Source organism: Pseudopipra pipra, chromosome 1 (assembly GCF_036250125.1).
Source record: "Pseudopipra pipra isolate bDixPip1 chromosome 1, bDixPip1.hap1, whole genome shotgun sequence".
Taxonomy (NCBI): Eukaryota; Metazoa; Chordata; class Aves; order Passeriformes; family Pipridae; genus Pseudopipra; species Pseudopipra pipra.
The window spans coordinates 94,053,122-94,068,847 of NC_087549.1; the positions used below are offsets into that span (position 1 = coordinate 94,053,122).

The following is a 15,726-nucleotide window of genomic DNA, read 5'->3' on the forward strand; positions in this document are numbered from 1 at the left end:
AGAATTTTTTTCCAGAATCCCATCTAATCCTGCCCTCTGCCAGTGTGAAGCCATTCCCCCTTGTTCTGTCACTGCAGTCCCTTGTAAACAGTCTCTCCTATCCAAGCCTTCTTGGTCCTCCCTGTTGTGTTGGGAAATTTGGAAGTTGATGTTGTGCCAGGTGGCACCAGCCAAGCCCTGAGCCGGGTGCAGGACCTTGCGCTTGAGGTCTGAGGTCACTGGCTTTGTTCAGCCTGGAGGAGACTGAGCTCAGATCTCCTGGGGGGCTGCAGCTTCCTGCCAAGGGGCAGCAGCAGCGATTTCTGCTCCGTGTGACCAGGGACAGGACCCCAGGGAACGGCTGGAGCCGTGTCAGGGGCGGCCTAGGTTGGATATTAGGAAAAGCTTCTTCCCCCAGAGGGTGGTCGGCCACTGGAACAGGCTCCCCAGGGCAGTGGTCTTGGCCCCAAGGCTGCCAGAGCTCAAGGAGCGTTTGGACAACGCTCTCGGGCACTTGGTGGGATTGCTGGGCTGTCCTGTGCAAGGCCGGGAGCTGGACTGGACCATCCTTGTGGGTCCCTTCCAGCTCAGGATATTCTGTGATTCTAACTCTTTGGTTAACCCTTCCTCTCCCCACAAAGAGCTGGCAAAGCTGTTGGGGGTGGGGCAGAACAAGGGAAGCGGCAGCACTGTTGCTGTCTCTATGACACAACAATGGGAGCCCCAACATTCCGTCCCCGGAGACGCTCCAAGAGGAGCGTCCAGACCCGGGTCCAGTCAACACAACGGAGCGGTCGCCGAAGCTGACTGACCATGGCCCTGTCAGCTCTGTGGCAGCGTTGTGTGAGCTGGAGCTCAACCATAGCCCAGCTCCTGCAGCCGTTTGTCTCTCGCGGAACCTCCTGCCCCACAGGTGAGGACAGACCCTGAGCCCAAAAGGCCCCGGACGCACGGCGGGGACATTCACAGCCCTTGCTCCCCTGCCCCTTCCCCTCCTCCTCCTCAGTCCTCTGAGCGCCCGACACCCCCCGACTGGCACGTGACCTCCAGCGTTTGCCCTTTCTCGCAGGATCAGCCAGCCTCGGCCAACAGCCTGGCCAGAAGCAGCAGCCCTTGCCAGCTCCCTCTGCCCCACCAGCAGGTATGGCAGTCCCATCTGCCTTGGCCCCTCGGCATTCCCTGCCCCCCAACCCCTCCAGCCCCCAGGCCTGCCCTGGCTCCTCCAGCCCTGCCGGCACCTCCAGCAGCCACAGCACCCCTGTCCCCCTGCCAGCTGGGGCACCTTGGCTCAGCACAGCACAGCGAGCAGACCTGGCATTGCCTGGGCCACCTCTGTTCAAGTAAGAGCTTTTAGAGATATTTTCCCAGGATCTTGGGGCCGTCTCTGCCATTTTGCCGTCCCCTGTGCAACCCCATGGCCGTGGCACGGCAGCTCACCCCGCAGGGACGGTCCCTCAGGCAAGCTGCCGCTCAGAGCAGGGGGATGCCTGTGTTCAGGGTCGGCTCAGCGGGTGCCCCAGGAGACTCTCTCAGCCCCGAGCCCCCCCATCTCCCTTCTCCCCTGTGCCAATGGCTCCAAGCAGTGACTGCTCCAACCCCCACCCATATCTTCTGCTCCGCAGGGACACGGACTCAGCTGCCTCCACCAGCCCCCTTGGCAAGCAGCCATGGCATTGCTCCTCCATCAGGCAATGCCCGGGGCTGCAGGAAGGCCCTGGCCCCAGTCCCACCAGTGCGGGACACCCAACACGGCCCTACCAGCTCAACCAACCCCTCAGGGACACCCCTGGGCCGTGGCAGCCCTCCAGACACCAGCGTGCCCATGGATTTGGACACCACCCCAGCTCTTGACATCAGTCTGGGCAGTGATGTCCCCATGGATGACGACACCCCGTCAGGCTGCGACCTCTCGCTGGCCAGCGACGTCACCATGGACGAGGACAGCCCGTCAGGCCGTGACCTCTCCTTGGCCAGCGACGTCACCATGGATGAGGACAGCCCGTCAGGCCGTGACCTCTCCTTGGCCAGCGACGTCACCATGGACGAGGACAGCCCGTCAGGCCGTGACCTCTCGCTGGCCACTGACGTCCCCATGGATGGTGGCTCCCCCTCAGGCAGTGATCACCTTGTGAGCTGTGACATCTCAGTGAGCAGCGATGTCCCCATGGATGAGGACACCTTCCCGAGGGCTGACATCTCCCTGCCCAGTCACAGCACTGCCAGCCACCCTGGCCCACTCCACGGCCAAGCCATCGGGGCCCATGGGGTGACTCCAGCCAGCGACACTGGGCTGCGTCGCAAGGTCCTGCTGAAAGGGACTCGGAGCCACTTGCATCGCTCCCAGGGAGCCGTGGGTACCAGCCGGGATGATCGCAGCAGCGTCCCCGTGCCCACGGACCATGCTGGCACCAGTGGCACCAGCCCCCGGCCCAAGAACACCTCACTCTGCCCGCCCAAGAAGATGCCGCCCACTGACTGCAGTGTCCCCAAGCCTTCCAGAGCCGTCCTGAGCACGGGACACTGCAAGGCAGGCGGCATCAAGCCTCAGGACCCTCAGCAGGGTGCGGGCGCAGGGCTGCCACCGCCTCAGAGCAGCGAGTCAGCACGTAACATCGCTCTGGAAAGGCGGGGCACAAAGAGGAAGAGGGGCTCTGGGCCAAGCACTGGGAGCAAGTGCAAGGCTCCCGCAGCCAGGGCTGGGGCAGGAAGTTGTTGAGGGACAGATCATTTGGGGATCTGTCCCGGGGGGAGGGACAGATCGTTTGGGGATCTGTCCCGGGGGGAGGGACAGATCGTTTGGGGATCTGTCCCGGGGGGAGGGACAGATCGTTTGGGGATCTGTCCCGGGGGGAGGGATAGGTCGTTTGGGGATCTATCCCCATCTGAGGGAGGGAGGGAGGGAGGGAGGGTGTTTATGTAGATAGAGTTGTAGGTAGAGACGTAGATATAGATGTAGGTGTAGATATTGATGACTGTTTTTTTCTGGTTATCAATAAAAGATTTTCTTTTTTATTCCATAACCTGTCTGTGTCTGCATGGAATGGGGAGGGAGTGGCGGGGTGGCAGCAGGAAATGGCACCAAGCAGGTCCACCAAGGCCCAAAGGGCTCCAAGGGCGCCCAAAGGGCACTCCAGGCCTGAGTCAGTGCCGGAGGTGCAGGCATTCATGGAGGGTCCCCTTCCCCGGGGCAAGCAGCCCTTTGGCATGGGAGCCAGAACAGAGGGGTCCGTGCAGGACTCACGCACATGGCCCCACGCCGAAAGCAGCCCCGAGCACAGCCTGGGCACCGTCCTCCCACTCTGGGGCTTTAGAAGGCTGCTCCCACTGCTCCCACTGACCCCACCATGTCCCCAGTCATCCCACTGCAGCCCCAGACAGAGCTCCTGCAGGTAACAGGGACAGGACTCCATGGTTTTAAACTGGCTCCCTGCCAAGTCTCCAAACCTTACCATAAGAAGTGTCCCCCCCTCCCCAAATCTCAGGGAGAAGAGGGAGAAAAACAACTAAGAAAACCCGAAACGAGTGAGAGACAGCTAAAGGGATATATATATAAATATGTATAAATATATTTACACTTATGTTACAGTTATATACAATTGAAATATATACAATTTCACAAGGGAAAGGGAAGGTGGAAGGGAAAAGGAACAAAACCAAAATAAAATATTTATATAGCCCAATATCTAATAACTAAAAGAGTTAGCAAAGAAATAGCTCGCTACTCTTCTTGTGACAACCGAGAGTCATTCTGGAACGATCGCCGGCAACCTCTGTCTCCCAAGGTTGACAAGGTCTAACCAGGCCTCGCTCCCCAACACGGCAGACTCAACAGCAGGGAACCTGCACCTCCAAGCCGCCGGAAGGAAAGAGAGAACGAAGACCTCTCCTCCTGCCTTCCTATAGTCTGACTTACATAAAAATCGTAGGGAATACTGGGTAAATCTGGACCCTTCCTTGGTTACAAACTGGTCACCAAAGAAGGCCTAGGCCAAACTACCACAATGTTGCATTAGCTACTCTGCACTAAAACCTCCCATGGACATTGAGAGGCACACTATGAGTTCCCTTGTATGAAGTGGCTTTCTTAACTGCATGTAAACGTAGAAGTGCAGGGAGTAGCCAGCATGGTGCAAATTCATATGTAGCTTGTAAATTCATACCCTACCTTCCTTGTATAAGCAAACCAATAGTCAAGGCCTTGCATTCATTCCACTGGTATAAACCTGAATGAATAGATAAACCTTACACCTCACCCTGAAGGTAAACATATTTAGGCTAATGTGATGTGTGATGCAGGGAATGCTGTCAGGAGCCAGGGCATCACAGTAAATAATCTTGGGTGAGTTAGTAAAAGTACTTCAGAAATTCTCAATGGCCATGAGGGAGAGAGGATATTCTCAGTGTCAAAGGGAGAAGATCACCTAGCAATCCTGAAGAACGCGAGCACGACTTGAAATACAGCTTCTTGCCCTGTGTGTAATACCTTTTTTTATGGTTTTGAAGGGAATCTCATTAAATAGTAGATTTCTCTAACATTTTAGGCAGAATGAATACTAATTATTTATTATCTTTGGCAGTGAAAGTTACAGGAGTTCAGCTGAGCTCAGACTTGCCAAGTCTCATGTAGCTGAAAAGAAGACTTTCTCACAGCAACCCCTGGACCTTCCCTTTAAGTCTCCCTCTCTAATGAGTCATCCTCAAGGTGTTTCAATTTTATTTATTTTTTTCTAGTACTTTGAACTGTCTTTCCAAAATGCCAGCCCTTACTTGACAGCCCTGTAAGACACAGTCATCCAATGCTGAGTTGATTACGATCTGCAGAAGAGAAGCAACAGTAACCTCATCTGCTCAGGTTTCACTGAAGTTCAAAAGCAGTCTAAAGATCAGGGGTGCCCTGCCTGAGAGGAATGAGCATCTTGCTTTTCTCCTGCCACTGTTGCTTAAGTGGGAATATACACAGAGCCGCCTTTCACGTTTAAATTAGATTCTTATGTAAAAAGAGTATGTTTGTCCAAACACTCATGAGCCATCAGGCTGTTTTTTTCAACCTCTATTATCTGATGGCCTCAGGAACCCATTTGAAGAACGTGGTTTTACTTAAACGCAAATATTTACTGTGAAGTATTTACCTTTGATTAGCAGTCTAAGAAATTGCACGTGTTCAAAATGCCACTCAATTTTCAATGAGTGGGGCTACAGCAGCTTTATTAAAAATGCTTTCTTCTGTTTTGATCAGAAAGGTTAAAGGAGCTATGAAAAAAGCATAGTGACTAAAATCCTCCCCCTGCATCCCCTGAACGTAAGCCTACAAAAGTGAAGTGGTGCTGATTGCAGACTGGAGAGGTGACAACCATGAGCTAGGTACTATAGTAGTGGAGTTAAACTTCTACTGTAGACTTCAAAACAGACAAAGCACAAGAGCTCCTGAAGCCTGTGTGTGTGGTTACAGGCTTATGCCAAAGGCTATGTCTTCAATGTTATAGTTGACTATGGGAGCCAGAATAATTCTCACACAAATTTATGCTTTTCTATTTTGCAATCAGAGCTTCAATTTGTGGTTCACACATTTAGTTTTCTAATTCTGAAATTGTGTATCTCATCTGAGGAAGTTTTAGTTATCTTCTGTGCTCATGAAGCAAAACCAGGGGGCAATACATTGTATTTTTCTGAGATGTTGCTCAGGGTTGAGTTCTATGGAGATTTCTCTTGTCTCCTCCCTCTCATAAAGTTGTATTTTAAATGGCTGACATGAACTGGATGGCTAGCTTTCAGCCAGTCATTTAGAAGAGATCAAACCAGGCCCAGAAAATGAACATAGACTGTACCATCATGCACTTGCCAAACATGGTGTGCAAGAAATAACCATGGACTGCCATACTTATTCATTATTGGGCTGAATTCTGCTCATTTTCTGTACCTGGTAATTTATTGTTACTATTGGGCTCTGGCCTGTGTGCTATGTAGGGAGAAGCCACACTATTTTAGCAGATGCTAAATAAAGCAATCATATTGGTGATGGCTTGCCAGAACTGAAATGCTTCCCTGATCTCCAAGTTGGCCTCTTGAGCCCCTAGTGCTACCTGCTCCAGGGGTGTATTTTATATCTTTCAAAGGACAGCCTAGACAGTATGACAGTATTTGTATTGCCAACACATGCTGGGAATAAACTCAGAGTAACATAAGTTTGGGTTACTGACCCCCTAAAGGCTGCCATTCAACTATGCCCCAAGCATGGGATGTTACAATTTAGGACTGCTTGCAGAGATATTTCTCCACAAGGATCTGTAAATGAAGCTGCACTATTATGTGAAAAGTGCAGAATAAAAGTGCTTAGCTCTTACTAAGTGCAGTATCTGTGACAATTTCTGTTCTAACCATTTGTTCCCCTCTCTCATGCTGCCAAATTCATGTAACTATCCTGAAAAAAAATGAGGGAGTGCTGTATCTACTTTGTGAAAACACTCTGTTTACCCTAGATATGCAGGATAACACAGTCCAAGCTTAGGTTCTCCTCTTGGGATATCTCTTCACAACTCAATTGCTTATGCACTACTTGTGTCTCAGAGTAACCTGCAGCCCAGTTCTTCTCCATGTCCTTGCATTACATACATGTGCTGTGAAGTTCTGAGGTGGTTTTAAATCAGAGTACAAGTAGCATGATGCTGCCTTGTCTGTTGTGTTTTGGCATCTGGCAGATGTGAGCTCTGGTGGCAATGCAGAGTGTGCTGTGGACAACCATAGATGTAAAACAGAGTTTAAGGGAACTCCAGGAACCCTTGCAATCACTACTCTGTTTTGACCTTTGTGAATGAGCAAGTTGTGCCTGATGGTTACATTAACAAAGCATTTAAAATAGGAGTTTGTATTCCAGGTTAGTGTTAGGTAATTCCTACTACCTATTTTCAATTTCTTCAGTGTTATTGACTGTTATTGTTCAGTTGCTTAATATGTGAATAAGTCAATAAAATAATTTACTACATCACACCAAAACAGCCAGAGGTCAGCATAGCACAGCTCTGCACCTGACCAAAGCCTTCATGTAGCCTGGCCCTTGGGACATGCTTTACTGAGAAAGGAGGCATTTGACTGAAATGCCAGTATTATTCCTCATTCTTTCTGTAAATACCACAGCATTTGTAACTGGTAGCTGGTTGACCATGGAGTACTTGAGAAGGGATATCAGTTTTAGCATGTCAGGTGTTCATGCTCCCAAAGCATTGTATTGTTAAACTCCTTGGGTATAGCAACGAAGTGCAGACATATTGAACCCATTAGCTCCATGTGAATGGTTTGAACAGAAAATAGTATTATTTTTAAAGAAAGATGAAGTAATGTAATGCAATTATAAGAGCTTGAAATATGACTGATTTATTGAGAGACACCATATTTGGCTTCAGTGACACAGCTGAAAAAACCTTGGAAGTAAAAAACACAACAGGGACATTTCTGGTTTAAAAAAATCCACCTAATGTGATATACAGGTTTTGAAAATATTGGCACAACTTCCGTTTTATTCAAATACATGTGACTTAGTTATCCATGGTCAGAATCTGGCCATCTTATTTTTTCAGTCTAGGGCACAGTTCTCAATTATACTGCTGGAAGCAGGGTTAAAGTAACAATCCCCATATTTGTGTAAAGGTTAAACTGGCCCATATGGAAAGAGTTAAAGAGAGTTGGTTTGTTCTTCATCTTGTTCTCTTGAACACCCTGGATTCTAACTGAAGAAGAAATAGAAAAGGTATAATGTGACCTGAAAGAAAAGCTGCTCCTGTGAAACCTCTATACCACAAAGGTTTAGATCATGTTTTTTAATTACTTATGCAAACCCAAACTGCGTTCTGTGCAGTGTGCTGTTCCACAGAATTTTTAAGTCACTGAGAAATCATTATAGTGAACTAGATGGTCCTTGGTCTTTTAGCATCCTTCTGTTGTAACTAATTCTTTCCGTGTTAAGCTCATGCCTTTCAACTAAAAATTGTATAGATTTAAAAATTACTGCTAAAAGTCTAGCTTTTCATTTTGCTTCTAGGCATTTTTATAAAGATTAAAAAGCTTCCTAACCAAAGAAGAGATGGTATTTTCATTTCTTCTCCTCTGAAGTCCAAGGGTTAAGACAGCAAGTTGTATCATAGAGGTCTGGGTTCAAGTCCTTTCTGCCACTGATTGAGAATGCAAATTTGAAGGGGGCACTCTCCTGAAAGAGTACCTTGATGGTAAGGCTGAAAGATATGGCTGTATTAGCAGATTAAAATACATTTGAAGAATAATATGATGTGTCTGCTCATCTGGAAAGTGTCATACCCTTGCTGGATAGTATTTTAATGGTTATTTTAAAGTCCTTGAAGAATGTCCTGTGACACAATATTTAGGATGGTCTGTGGGGGATTGTGGGTTTAGGAGTGAGGAACTGAATTTTGTTGCTCTGGAGAGTATTCTAACATTTAGTAAAAATAGGTACATGTCATCACACCATCTGTTCAGCATTTTTTTTACATCAGCTAAAACCTTTAAACAAATCACCTAGGCAGCCTCAGTCACATTTTTTTCTTTTGCTTACAAACCTGAAAATATAATAAGAATATTTGATATTTGTATTTTTATTCTATTTTACATTTCTGCCCTGGGCAAATGAAATTCTGGGTAGAATAATGGAGTGGTTTTGTGAGTTGATTTTGAGTAAATCATGTGAGTTCCCTATGCAGTCTGATGTCAGATAGACACTCAAGACAGTCATAAAGTTTTATGATATGCCTGCAGTGCAATCAGCAAGACGAGCTGGGTACTTTCTGAAATGTCTGCTGTGAGCTGAAGTCTGTGCCACCAATAGTCTATCCTGTCTATGATAACTGATCCAGAAATCACCCTGTCTTCCATGACAGAGTCATGCCTTCCTAGGATGAAAAACATCAGCTTAGTTGCCAGATTTGCTAAGTACTTTGTAGATATCTTTCGAACTAAGTAGTAAGTTTGTGTTAACTAAATACTTCTGTAAAATTATCTATTTGGATTACCCCTATTTCTTTCTATCACCCAAGTTCAGCTAAGACAGTGTGGCAAAAGCCCAGGTGCTCTGGACTCTTTCCATATTCAATGGATAGTAACAATCTCAACAGCCCTTTAGTGAGGGGTACACAGAAAATGGCTTTTGGCTTAGGCCGCATTGTTCATTGTCTGAAATAAGTAGGGTGACCCTGGGGCTCCTTGTTTTGCTGTAAATAATACACAGCTGATGCACAGTCTCTCATTAAAGTCTATTTAGATGCTTCACACATTAAAAAAAATCAAGTCCAAGTGCCAACAATTACAACCTGCCCTTCTGTTGAAGGGTATAACTGGGGCAGAATGGACAATGGGGAGAGAGCAAGTTTTAAAATATTGTTGGGCCTCTTCTGGAAAAAATCTACACCTGCCTGCAGAACCTGTAGTCCTCTTTTATTCTGCCTACTAATTATTTTTCTTCTTATTTTCCATCTATTTCCCTTTTGTCACTTCTTTTAAAAAAATAATCTAAATAACTCCATTTTTCAAATTACAAAATCTGTGAGCAGAACTTCTCTGCTGCATTTTTTCCTTCCTAATAGCTGTTTTTCCACAGTACCATACCCTGTTACTTTGGAAAGGTTGAAGAAAAGGGAAAAAGAAAGCATGTGTGCAGAGGATATACCCAGAAATCAGAACCATGCCATGTAAAATTGTTACAGCTGTTTCTGTTTTTATTGACTGTTTCTTTTGGATCCATTTCTCTGACAACTGCCGCTCATGTGAGCAGGAAGGCATGCAGCATGACATTGCTGTGGACTGAGGGGTCCTAGGGCCAGGAGTAGGTGGAGAGGGGAGGGAAAGGAAGAGGGTGTGGTGGTGAGGACATTTATGTGGGACACATCAAAGCACATCCTTGTAATATGTTACAGTAACCCAGGAAATTCAGTGCAGATGTACTGAATAACCTCACGGCAATCTGGGGTTTGCAACACTGTTCCAGCAGCAGCAGCTGTCGCAGTACTTGATTTTTCAAATTCCAGTGAGCCACTTCTCCCCCTGCTCTCTCATACAAATCCATTTTCTCTTTTTCAGTTTCCTCCTCTGAGCAGCTTCTCTACATAGACTTTCATCCAAACGAAAGTTAAGTGTGCTGCAAATGAGTTATGCTGTGCCTCTTATAGGCTGGGAAGGAGGAAAGACTGATTGTTATAGCTTTTCTTGATTCGCTTGAATATGACATTAAAGGGGCTGTCCAAACGTGGAAATGGTGAATTAGGTGATTCTATACATGGAGGGAAATAGCAAGAGAGAGATTTTTCCATGTGAGTAGATATTGATCTCTTTTATAAACAATATGAAATATCTTTTATAAACAATCTGAAGTATCTTCCTCCTTTGATAGAATCACTAGATGGAAGCTGAAAGATAGGAAATGCAATTTCAGATGCTCAACTCAGTTCATTGACCAAAGAGAGAAAAATCTAGAAAGAATTCTGAAAAACAGAGTTGGCTTTTTTTCTGCTTTCTCTTTATCCCTTGGAGTTTCTCTACTAGTATCTCCTTTAGTAAATGCTCAGTCTGAAACGGGTAGATCTCAATATCTTTTGTTCCATATGCAGAATGCACATACACTAGTTATGTTCACATAAATGATTTGGAATATACACAGACCCTTCATAAACCTTACACAGCTATTATGATGTTATACCTCATGGATGAATGTATGACTTAGGTCAACAATAAGGCTGCCTTTAAAAACAAAACTAAAGACAATAAAACAACAATATTAAGTTTTTATTTTGCTGGTCAATGCAAAAGAACAAAACTGTAAATGAAGAGAAAATTATAAACTGCATCTTGTGATGTACATTCATTTGAGATGAGAATAAAAAATAGTATTATAGATAAATGCTTTATATTTTATTAAGCATTACTTTTTGCTCAGCAATTTGTACTGAAACTCCTTCTCCCATCTGTCCCTGGTTTTCATCCATATGTGGAACCTCAGTATGTCCCTGATATTTGTCAATTTGTCAAAGCTTTGGCACAAGGTGGAGGAAAATAGACCAAAAATTAGAATCTTCAGTTAGAATACACTGAAATCATGTGGATTGGATTCAAATCCCAAAGCCAGTCATACCTCTTCAGCTTTTGATTAGGAATTAAACTCAAAACTGAAGGGCATGTAGCTCTAATGATCATTGCAGCTTTAGCTAAAATGAAACCCAGAACCATAGACCTGTTTTGAAAAAAGTCATACTTGATACAAATGTGAAGAATTGACAAAAGCCACTGTTAACAAAAGCAGCATCTGAATACAAAATTCACTTCGTTCACACTCTGACAACACCAGTTCGGAGTGGAACAAAAATTTGTGGTTTTCATGTGCAGATTGTACCAATTTTGCTTTAACTAGGCACTGTTTTTTTGAACAGGGATCTACACATATAATGTTAATTTTTCCTGAAATACATCTGTTTGCATGTACAAATTATGTTCATGGCTAGCAAAATACCCCATAATATGCTGCTTTTACCTGGGTCTGTCTACCTTTTTTTTTCCCTGTGACTTTTATTTGTGGAGGGTTTGTTATTAATGGGTCACTCTGAAAAACTGGTGCTTTATGAGCAAGAGAGATGCAGGGTGAGATGCCTGTGAGTCCCTGTACTCTATGTAAATGTCCTGAACAAACCATTAAGAAAACATATACATTCTTTTAAAAACTGGGAACAGAACTAAGTTGTAAAAGCAATTGGTGATGCATCTTTTGTGACTACGCATTTCCAGGCCACTGCCTTATCTGTTGAATGTTCTCCACACAGTTGATTGAAAAAAGTGGGTGGGCAAAATGGGAAAAAACATTTTTAAAAAGAGATTTATAGCAATTTTTGGCTGTGGATGATTCAGAAATACTCCTCACAAAGATAAGATAAAAATACTAGAACTATGAGGATAAAATATAAATGAGTATATATGAGAATCCACTATCTTTCCTTTATTCTTTCATGGACTTTTTGGGACAGAATGTTTTCCCATACACTCTGCAGATCCAAAGCCAAGACTGCTACAAGCATACTGCAACTGGTTTGCAAGCACTTATGTTGTTTCTGTTAATCAGCAAAAATCTTTCTCTGGATTCTCTTCTTGACTGTTTTTTGAATGAGACTAATGTTCAAAAGTGAAAAAAACCTAAGAGCTGTTGGTTTGGTTTTTACTGGAAAAGGAATTTTAAATCAGAAAAACCTTTGATCACTCAAGGAAGCTGGGACTCTTTTTGTTCCTAACAGGGTTGTATCGTATTCTCCACGACATGCTCTTTTCCATTGTCTGACTTTTTATTTCTTCCTGCCCAGAATATACCTGGGAAATAATTTCTGTTGTGCTTACAAACTCTGGAATTTTAAAAATTCAGCCAATTGTTTTTTTTTTCTGACTGATTTTTCAGTATTTCCTCTCAGATTGTTATAACTTATCGTAAGGTCTTCAGAATACAGTATTTCCTTGCCTGCTATTTTTTTCCTAAGTTCTTTATATTTCAAACTTGCAGTGAACTACACACAATCTCTGTCTAGTCTTGGCTGAGTCACTTGAAATTTTGCTATTTCTCTCTTTACTGCTGATTAGTATGTGATAATTTTATGCCATTGGTGTGACTTACAAAATAACCTGAACCAACCTCGTGTTCAAGAAACTAGGAAGGAAGCTATCACAAAGTGAGTGAGCATCTTAAACACACTAATTTTAATAGTAAGAAAATTCACATACCCAAATACCATGAAAAATCTGAGGTCTAAGCCTCAGCTTGCACCCTTTGGTTATTCTCTTCTCAAATCATGTATTGCAGGTCAGAAAAAGCCTTTTCTGAAAATGTCTTTGTTCCTTTCTGGATCAGATAGAGTTTTAATGGAACTAAGATAATCTAATGGGTACATAACAACAGGCATTGTGGGAAGGGAACAACGGTAGGAGTCAGGTAGGATTATATTAGAGATTGTGGGAAGAGCAAAGTGGAAGATGTCAAATGGGCAGTTTGTGTTGGATCTGGAAAACTGTGATGCAGGATTTTTGTGAGACTGAAGCCAGTCACTATACTGACTTTCATTTAAATGATGTAGAAGTATGTTAGTGAAAGAAGCTGGCAATTCCTGCCATGCAGGGGGAAAGTCAGGGTTCAGTGAGGACAGGGACTGATTCTGTACATGGCAGGTGATTTTGATCACCTAAACTGGTGTCTCTGGTGCACAAACTTCCTAATCATATCTATTTAATTATTTCTTTATTAAATCCAAACTAAGTACCAAATATGGGGCAAAATATTTCTTAGTGCCATGTGACACATGGATACCTACATATAAATGTTGCTACTTGTTCAAAGTCCATTCCCAACTGTACATTCTTTTCCATGGGAAAGGGGGAAAACTGGAGACCAATCTACAAATTGTCATACATTTTCACAAACCCTGGAAGCTATTACTCTCTTGCTGGTTTTTTTTTTGCCCATAGATTCTGCTGTCTCTGATATAAAGTCAGAAAGTCTGTATTTTAGGATTGCCTCAGCAGTAACTCTAGGAACCTTCTGCTTCACAAGCCCTGCAAAGTCATTGCAATTGTGACTAGATTGAACAAAGTTAACCACAAACCTGACCTTCAGCAGATTTGTGTTTTACTTTCTTAAAACTTCATTGCCAGGAAAATTGCCTAAGCAACAATTGGGCGAAAATTACCAACAGGGAATATGTTAGATCTGGTTACTTCTCTGTGTCAGAAAAGAAAGGAAAAAAAAAATCAGTTTGTCTGGGTTTTTATTTCATGGTTCAAATAACATAACTAATGTGCCTGTGGATTAGTCTTGTGGGCTACACATTTAAGAGTTGACTTCAGATTAGCTGAGGAATAAACATGATTGTTTTGATGGAAAAAACTCTTTGACTGAGGTGGAGGATCAGTGCATAGAAGGTATAAACTGCAAAAGGAAGTAGAGAGAATTGTGCCTGATGTTAATCAATCAATAAAGCATATATTTGGGATGAAATAAACTAACTAGGGTTAGAAATAATAAAGTAAAGGTGTAATTTAATTAGAATAGGTATACTATTCCAGAATGGAAGGAAGTCAGTTTCCTTTCAAGGCCTGTATAAGAGCTTGTGATTCTACTCTATAATGGTTTATTTATTTTTCACTCAATTCTAAGTGTTAGTCTTCTTTTGAACAGAGCTGTAGTCTTTACTGCTGCCTTTTATAGTGTGTTCCATGAGTTAACCCTTTCAAAACACATATTTTTTCAACCAACCTCAGGCTACAGCAGAATCTCAAAACTACAGTGGAAATATTCTTATCAGAAAAGCTTATAACCTCTCTAACAAATTAGGAACAAGAAGACTGACATTTCACTTATTAAAATATGGGATGTGGAAAGGTTATTATGATTTATGTTCTTTTCCACCCCCCCCCCCCAGTTTGTTAAATTAATGCAATTTCTAGAATTGAATTAATTTCTGGCACTCCCCACGCTCATGTATTCAACAATATCACAGCCAGACAATGACAGGAGGATAAAATAATCCAGATGTCTTCAGTTCATGAAGAAAAGAGTGAATGTTCTCTTTCACGCTTGCACCTAACTGTATTTGAATAAGATTAATTTTCTCTAAAAATAGTGTCTGCATGCTTTTTAGTTAAGGTTGTTTATAAAATCTGAAGATAATGACATGAGTCTTGACCTATAAGTAGGCCAGTAAGTGGCTAGTAGGGAAGTAATCTTTTTTTTTTTTTTTGGTTATGCATTTTTGTGTTATTTTTAGGTGTGAAGGCTGTTAAAGAAACACAGACATAAATGACATAAGGTTCAGCATCTTTCTTCCCTTTACACTTCTCCAAACTAGTGGATAAAGAAAATGATTTCCCTGTGTTTATTGATGCATCTATTGTGGTATGTGATTTCTGTGAGCCATTTCTTTCTTTCAGTTTTCCTCTTTAGTGTTAGTATCAAGAAGAGAAAAATGAGTGTGTAACTTAATTGAAACTTTATTTGTTCTTTTTATTTTCAGGTGATTATTTTAGTTTTGTAAGTAATTCTATGAGTCTGTTATGTAGCATGTGAGCAACTTGTTAATTTGAGTATTTTGACTTATTCAACATCTATGACACAACATATTAACTAGCTGATATAGAAATATCCTCTGCATTGTTGTTCCTGGTACACAGAACACTTTCCATGACATTCCTGGATCAGCAGTTGTTTATCAGCCTCTGTAGTGCTGGAAGGAACAGTGAAGTTTGCTGATTTATTCTAGCTGTCTGAAGCAGCTTAATAAGCACTTTTTCTGTGTTTGTGTGCACATGTAAGAGAAGTAGGCATAGAAGGGAGAGGTGACTTTAGTAATCTTTTCCCCATTTCTGGAGGAATGGGATATTTCCTGACAACTCCAGTTACCATCTTAATTGGGTTTATTCTTGCTGTTAGACTTTGGATATACTGTTTTATGCAGAAAACATACTGCTCTGCATTTCTAAATCAGGCTGGAGTTGTGATATAAAATTCTCTTGGGGGCATTTTAAGGTAATAGTGTTTTCCTTCATTGCAAGACTCACAGTGAAAAAATAGGTTATCATACCACAGGAATAGCTGCATTACAAAATTCCTTCATGACATTAGATTCTACTGAACTCCAAACCATAACTTATATCACACCTAAAGTCATTAAGTGTAGAGACAAATTGCTTCCTAGAGGCAAACCTTCCTTTACTGGATTTTTTGTCTTT

General features: G+C 43.0%; 1 protein-coding gene across 1 annotated transcript; it reads left to right on the forward strand.

The window, feature by feature from the left end:
• The first annotated feature begins 736 nt into the window (after nucleotides 1-736).
• Nucleotides 737-2,739, forward strand: LOC135419434 (cell surface glycoprotein 1-like). Its single transcript, XM_064665790.1, has 3 exons — nucleotides 737-892; nucleotides 1,049-1,120; nucleotides 1,602-2,739. Exons 1-3 carry the CDS (start codon nucleotides 793-795, stop codon nucleotides 2,693-2,695), a joined length of 1,266 nt encoding a protein of 421 aa, XP_064521860.1. The 5' UTR covers nucleotides 737-792; the 3' UTR covers nucleotides 2,696-2,739.
• Nucleotides 2,740-15,726: the final 12,987 nt, after the last annotated feature.